Raw genomic sequence first — 6,583 nt, 5'->3', positions numbered from 1 at the left:
TCACTATCACCCAACAGGGTTTTAGCACAGAAGAGGCCCCAGGTCTTTTGAGGCATTCAGCATCCCTCTTTCTTTATAGAAATGAAAGGAGCTGTAGTTCTTGTGTGCCTCTTGCACTGGGTAGCCCCGACACCCTTGGTTCTTTATCTACTCCCAAGTACACAAAGACAGTCTGGAGTCCCAACACTCCTCCACCAATAAACCGAGCAAACTGAGGACTCACTCCCCATTATTTTCCGACATTCTGCATCCCTGATACACTCAGTACACACACTTCATCCCTTTTAATGGATTAAAGGCACAACAACTGTTGGGTTCCTCCATTATATTCATGCATTTTCATCTTTCTTTAGCCTCTCTGCATCTCTTAATTGTTCTCAGACCCTCCTCACACATGAAGCAGGGTAGACCTTTGCTGTTCTTCAGATACCTGTCACTTTTCAGTCGAGTTGTGTTCCTTAGATGCTCCTGAAGCACCAGATATCTTTGGACACCAAGGTGCATTTGGGAGTCTGATAAGCTGGAAGAGAAATTACATTACATCACAGCAACATTCACACGTTTCACACAAAGAAGCACAGCTGCAAAGTGTCATTTCTTTCAAATACCTTAATTTATTTCATGAAAGCTTCTCAAAATGGAGAAAGCAGCATTCAGAAAACACACTTGCAACCTGATTTAGAAAGGCACTTTATTATTTTTTCATTGGGTTCTGGTCACAAGGACATGTCCTTGAGTGTCTTTTGCTTGAGGAGATAGCTGTGGTCTAAGGAGAAGATGATGTCTTAGAAGTCTAGTAGCCGGATTTCTTCAGGTATACTATCATATCATAGACTTTCTTGTTTACGACACCCCCGTGAACACCTTCTTTACCCTTTGCGAAAACTAGACCTGCAAGAGAGAAGGAGGAAGAGTGTCAGTGAGTGGCCGCTGGGGAGTAGACTGCGCAGATGTCATCTGGAAAAACCTGGCACCATCTTTGGGTACTGAATTGCTGAGCTTGTTGCTGCCACCAGTAGCACAAATAATAAAGCAATGTCAAGAGTTTACAAGAAGGGTCACCTTTCACATAACGGCTCTATGCATATTTATTGGTGTTTTACTTCATATCATGGTAGACAGTTGAGAGATCCAGAAATATACACTTAAAATTAGAATGTGGCCAGTTCAGATAGTGACTGCCTGCCTCACAAAAAGCTGGGTGACCAATACTCACTGTTTGTGACACCACAACAGCTTCAGTGTAGTGCTTCACAGAGGAAGCCACTAATTTACATGTAACCGTTCAAATGGACCAATGTGGACACCAACAATCAATGACAATCATGGTCTATATTCCAATTTTATCACTGCTGGTCAGTAGCACAGTATGACCAGTTTGAATGTCAAATTCAAATTGGTTTAATGTCGGTTACTAGTTACCTTGTCCGTTCATCCTTGTTCATACTCCTAGATACCAAATCATTGGTAGAATTCGGCCAGACATTAACATTTTACTCTATTTTTTTCCAAGGCAGCAGCAAGCATTTATTATAAGAGGCAAGTAAGGCCAGAGACCAGCAGATGAGGACCACTAGCATCAGGTACTCCTTTACACTACTGGTTTTTGTGCCATCCCTAATAGCCCACCCCACCTCCACACCTTCCAGAATACACACGGCCATACTGATCCAAGTAACTTGCTACGTACATTGGACTCCCTTGCCCACTGTGATGTTGTAGGTCGGGCCTCCATCTTTGCTCTTTGTCCGCAAGTCCAAGGTGCTGTCCGTTTCAAAGTTGTGTCTCAACGCTGAACATCTGTCCTTGCCTAGATTCAACCCATTGGTGAACATGTGGGAGGTATCCTTACAGAGCAGTGCATCAATGTCCGCTTTCTGAGGAAACAGTAGATAAAATAGCTGCATGTTAAGTCTCAGACAGGGCACTCTAGATAAACACATTTATCTAACAAATAGCAGATGTCTCTACAATCGCCTAAGAAGGTGCGATATAAGGATGAAGTGTATATTATATACAGTATACAGTATATACCTACACAGTATTTATAACAGGGGGCATGAACCATTTATGCCCTCTGGGCAAAATCCCAGAGCTAGAGACTCCAGATGATGAGGTGTCCAGCCATAGCAAAAATGTGTAACTCCTGTGAAGTTTTATTTTTATGTAATGTGGAACTGGCGTCTATCCCAGCAATAGTGAAAAGCAAGTCAGGAGCCTGAGGACATCAGTTCCTCACTTAGCACACTTACAAAGAGGCAATCACACAATGAACTTTTCTTTGGAATTTTAAAACAGGTTGAAAACCTCTGAGAAGAGTTTTTTTTTTTTTAGTTGGACTGTATATATTGCCATCATCCTGCCTTGTATCCTGTGTTGGCTGGGATTGGCTCCAGCAGACCCCCGTGACCCTGTGTTTGGATTCAGTGGGTTGGAAAATGGATGGATGGATGTACATATTGCCGTCATCCTGCCTTGTGCCCTGTGTTGGCTGGGATTGTCTCCAGCAGACCCCTGTGACCCTGTGTTTGGATTCAGCGGGTTGGAAAATGGATGGATGGATGTACATATTGCCGTCATCCTGCCTTGCGCCCTGTGTTGGCTGGGATTGGCTCCAGCAGACCCCCGTGACCCTGTAATTAGGATATAGCAGGTTGGGTAATGGATGGATGGATATTGCCATCAGTAATTAATCTTCTCTGGGTGCAACTTTGAAAAACTTGACTCCCATCCTCCCTAATAGCTACTTGGTCACCATTAGCTTAGTGTCCATTCAGTGCCACTGACCCAATTATATAATCTTTATAAATGTACAGGCCACTATTAGCAGTAGTACAGTGCAGTATATCATAATGAAACCCAGTGAACAATGCTCTGGAACAACACCACCTAATTCCCTGTCATTTTCAAATGGACTGTACAAGTAAAAGAGAGCAACTGCGTGATCTGAAACTTTCAGATTATAAAGAGCAATAATTTACTGACAACATAAGGTTAACTAGAGACGTAACCATCCCATCAGGTTTACATAAGCATACTGTCCTGGGCAAGCGAAAGCTTTGCCATTGGTCTTCTTCTTACATTTATTATCATTTTTTGCATTTTCTAAAGCTAAATTTAGGGTGGAGGGGATCTAGAACATCATCTAGGAGGTGCTGGATACTAATCACAAGGGTGCCAGTTCAGCCCCCACTATTGACTCTGTGTGGACAGGAGTGAACTATGTAACTTGACAAAACTCCTAATGTGCCTTATAAAGTTTTGTATATATGGATGCTCTATGAAATTTGCTTACAAAGTCCAAAGTAGAACTTGACAGGATGACAATCTGTGGTTATTGTTTAACAAACAAACTAACTTATGTCCACGTTCTTCCTCTCTGTCTATATCTCTTTCTCTGTTTCAGTCACTTCCCTTTGCATGCTTGATTACTTCAGATAGAAAATTTAACCAAACATTTTTACTCAAATTCTCTCTTGCACCTCCCTTCCTCTGTGTCAGCTAAGGTGGAGGGAGAGGGTGGGGTCACCATGACAGAGGTAAAATGCTTATTAGTTTAAATTCTGCCTGCGGGAAGAAAAGATCACAAACTCTGCTCTCATTCTCCAGTTGAGTAATAGTTTCACAATGCATGTAGAAAAAAGTGAGACTAGCTAACAACCGAATTTAAAGAGTCCCATTTTGCACTGTGGAGTCTCTAAGAGGTAAAGCTCACCCTGCACTTCTTGTCTCCTTACTAGTGTGCACTGCTCTCATTGCTCGATCTCAGCACATTCTGGTTTAACTTGTCTGCCCAGTACATGAAGCGCAGGCATGAAAATCTGCAGGCTCCTCGGCTTTACAGTTAACATTTAGCATCTTAGTACGCCCAAATGACATCTTTTGGTGCACAGTAACACTTCATGTGTTCTACTCATTCTGGCAGTACATGTGGCCCGGGACACAACTAATTTTGAGGGGAGACAAAGGATGGATGGTGGAAGAGCAAGTGAAGCCACATCTATTTGGTTATTATTATTACTTATTATTTGACTGACACCTTTCTCCAAGGTGACTTGCAACATCTAAGATACTATTGATTGCATTTCTTTTGTGTTTCCAGTTGGAGCACAGGCACGTGAAGAGACTTCTCATTGTCACACAGTGTCAGTAGTGGGATTTGAACCCACAACCTCAGAGTCTGAAGTCCAAAGTCATAAGCACTACACTACCATTTGATATTAAAATATGATAGAACTGCCTTGAATCAATGACCAGAGATTACAGTTCAGTTGTGGGCCATTTCCACTTCACCTAATTCTACCCATTCAGACGAGCCCCTCATCCACTCATCCATTTTCTGAAACCCTTTGCCCACTTCAGGACCTTGACCGGATTTTACATTTAACTTTTTAATATTTTGAACTCATAGCCTTTTTCCCTTCAAGGACTGCTCTTCTGCCCACCAAGTCATACTGAAGTCCACAGCCCTATATGACATGTAATGGATTTTGGAAATGGCTGAACTGGTCCTCATGGGGCGAAAAGGAAATGTTGTGTGAGCTGTAAAATGTCATAATTTTTTCTCCTCTTTAGAACTCAGTGGTGGGGTCAGCACTATGGACTAGTGACTGTTAGCAGACTCATCCTTGCAAAACGATGACAAAAGTTTGGCTTGTGTCTTTCGCACAAGGGTGCAAGTTTAACACCTGATGGAGGCTTTGCTTCCAAAATAACCCTCCTTTTGGACTCTGTTACCTTTATCACTTACTTAAGTACCCCCTCACTAAGTTCATCAGTTCAAATCTTACCAGACGCTAAATAAGTCCTGGTGGTTAATATTACTGCATCACACTACACTAAGTAAATTTAGCTTAGGCAAACGGTGTGACATCTTGAGGTAAAGCTTTGGAATATAAACCAGACGGTGGATGCCCACCAATAACCCAAGGTGGGATGAAATCCACCTAAACACTAAATATAGAAATAGAGTGGCCAGGGCGGCGGTATGTCGGTGCTGTAGCCTTACGTCAGCGTCTCTCTGTGTCCCTGTCACTTTTAGTCTCCGGTGTGGCTCAGCGGGTCCGCGCATGGCTCTGTCCTGCGGTGGGCTAGTGAACTCTAACACGGTAAAGTGACTTTTAAAATGGATAGATGGCAACAAGTATTATATACCGGTAAAGAATCTTGTGTTACTGTTGATTGCTGACTTTTCTTTCTTCTTCTTCTTTTTTTTTTTACCAGTAACCCACTTCCTGAATTCACTGAGCTGGGAGCAGCGGTGCGGTGAGCCCAAGTCCGGCGAGGCTCTGCGTGCAACTCCCAGAGTCATCTCGCAACTGAGTGGGAGGCACACGTCAAAGGAGAAACAAACCGATCTGTCGTGCGGCAGGAAGCGAGTCGTTACAAAATCAAGAACGCAACTCATGAGCAGCAACGTCCGATCACACAGCGCTCTTCAGTGGGGAGGAAAAAAGGACGCGAGGAGGAACCCGGAAGACAGACTTCCGCTTGTTTCAGGAACTGGCCGTTTCTTTGCAATTTAACGAATTTATCTAATAAACTAAAGATCGCGTTTTAACTTCAGGGTTTCAAATAACCGGACGCCAGAAAAGCAAAGCAAATCCCGTAAATAACAACGTTTACTTTCTGAACTGTGCGCTGTAACAGCTGTGCGCCTGTCAGATAGCGTATCTACCTGTGCAAAGGAAAAAAGTGAAATCAAACTGTAAAAATTAGATAAACGTGTTCTGTAAGAGCATCTATTTGCTGTATCGGTATTGCAAAGCATTAATTTGAAGATTGATTGCCGTTAATTTAGAAGTGACTGCTCTCTGCCACCGCATCCCCCTTCTCTTTATAAGTATTTTCTCAATAAGTTCCGAAATTACGTGGAAAAATGCCCGTTACATGTGCATCATAGTGCCACTTGCCTTTGTTCTATGTGTCTTGCGAAAGAGATCCTTATGAAAAGCCATATCTGCATAAATTAAGCTGGACGGTGTCAGCCTATGTAAGATTTCTATACAGGCATTTCTCCACAACACAAATCCATAACCCCACCACTCCTCCAAAACTTGGGCCACTTACCGAGATGTGTTCGAAACTGCCGCCGTCCACTTTGGCCCAGACCCCCGGGTTATCTTTATATCCGGCGATCGCGGCGTCTTGGCACTGACCATCGGCCATCATATTGTCAACGTACGAGTTCCAGGACATGATGAGTATAAAGCTTTTTTTTTAACTTGCAAAATTAAATTATTAAACGGGAACAGTCTGGTGGTAGAAAAGGCCAATGTCAGAGGTGCGCGATGAGCCCCTGGTGCGGAAATAACCCTCCGCATTCGGCAAGTCGGCACCCCGTTATAAACGCTCCTCTCGAGTGGGCGTCTCCTCCTCGGTCCCCTGAGGCTCCTCCCATAGAGGCAGACGCGTCTCACCCACCCTGTACGAGACAGGAGCCCAACCTGCTCTGCCATTTTACACATCTTCTGCACCACGTCGGTCAGACAGAGTCCATCCTATGGCATGCCTTTGGCACGGAGTACCATCACAGGACCGTTAAAAATACATGCGCCACATGTCACCCACTGCACCACTGAAC

General features: G+C 43.6%; 1 protein-coding gene across 1 annotated transcript; it reads right to left on the bottom strand.

The window, feature by feature from the left end:
• Nucleotides 1-598: 598 nt before the first annotated feature.
• On the bottom strand, nt 599-6,334 carry LOC114648876 (profilin-1-like). The gene is made up of 3 exons (XM_028798164.2): nt 6,070-6,334; nt 1,691-1,877; nt 599-891 (listed from the first exon to the last, which is right to left on the bottom strand). Exons 1-3 carry the CDS (start codon nt 6,196-6,198, stop codon nt 794-796), a joined length of 414 nt encoding a protein of 137 aa, XP_028653997.1. The 5' UTR covers nt 6,199-6,334; the 3' UTR covers nt 599-793.
• Between the last annotated feature and the right edge of the window lie 249 nt (nt 6,335-6,583).

This window comes from Erpetoichthys calabaricus, chromosome 3 (assembly GCF_900747795.2).
Source record: "Erpetoichthys calabaricus chromosome 3, fErpCal1.3, whole genome shotgun sequence".
In the NCBI taxonomy this organism is placed as follows: domain Eukaryota; kingdom Metazoa; phylum Chordata; class Cladistia; order Polypteriformes; family Polypteridae; genus Erpetoichthys; species Erpetoichthys calabaricus.
Note: the sequence above shows the minus strand (reverse complement) of the source record. Positions and strands in the feature narration are given on the sequence as shown.

What these genes read in the sequence shown, in the direction of transcription:
- LOC114648876 (XM_028798164.2), bottom strand. Translation starts at nt 6,198, where the DNA reads ATGTCCTGGAACTCGTACGTTGACAATATGATGGCCGATGGTCAGTGC. An exon ending in GCAGTTTCGAACACATCTCG is followed by an intron (nt 1,878 to 6,069) that starts GTAAGTGGCCCA and finishes CTGTTTCCTCAG; the next exon opens with AAAGCGGACATTGATGCACT. An exon ending in AGTGGGCAAGGGAGTCCAAT is followed by an intron (nt 892 to 1,690) that starts GTACGTAGCAAG and finishes TCTCTCTTGCAG; the next exon opens with GTCTAGTTTTCGCAAAGGGT.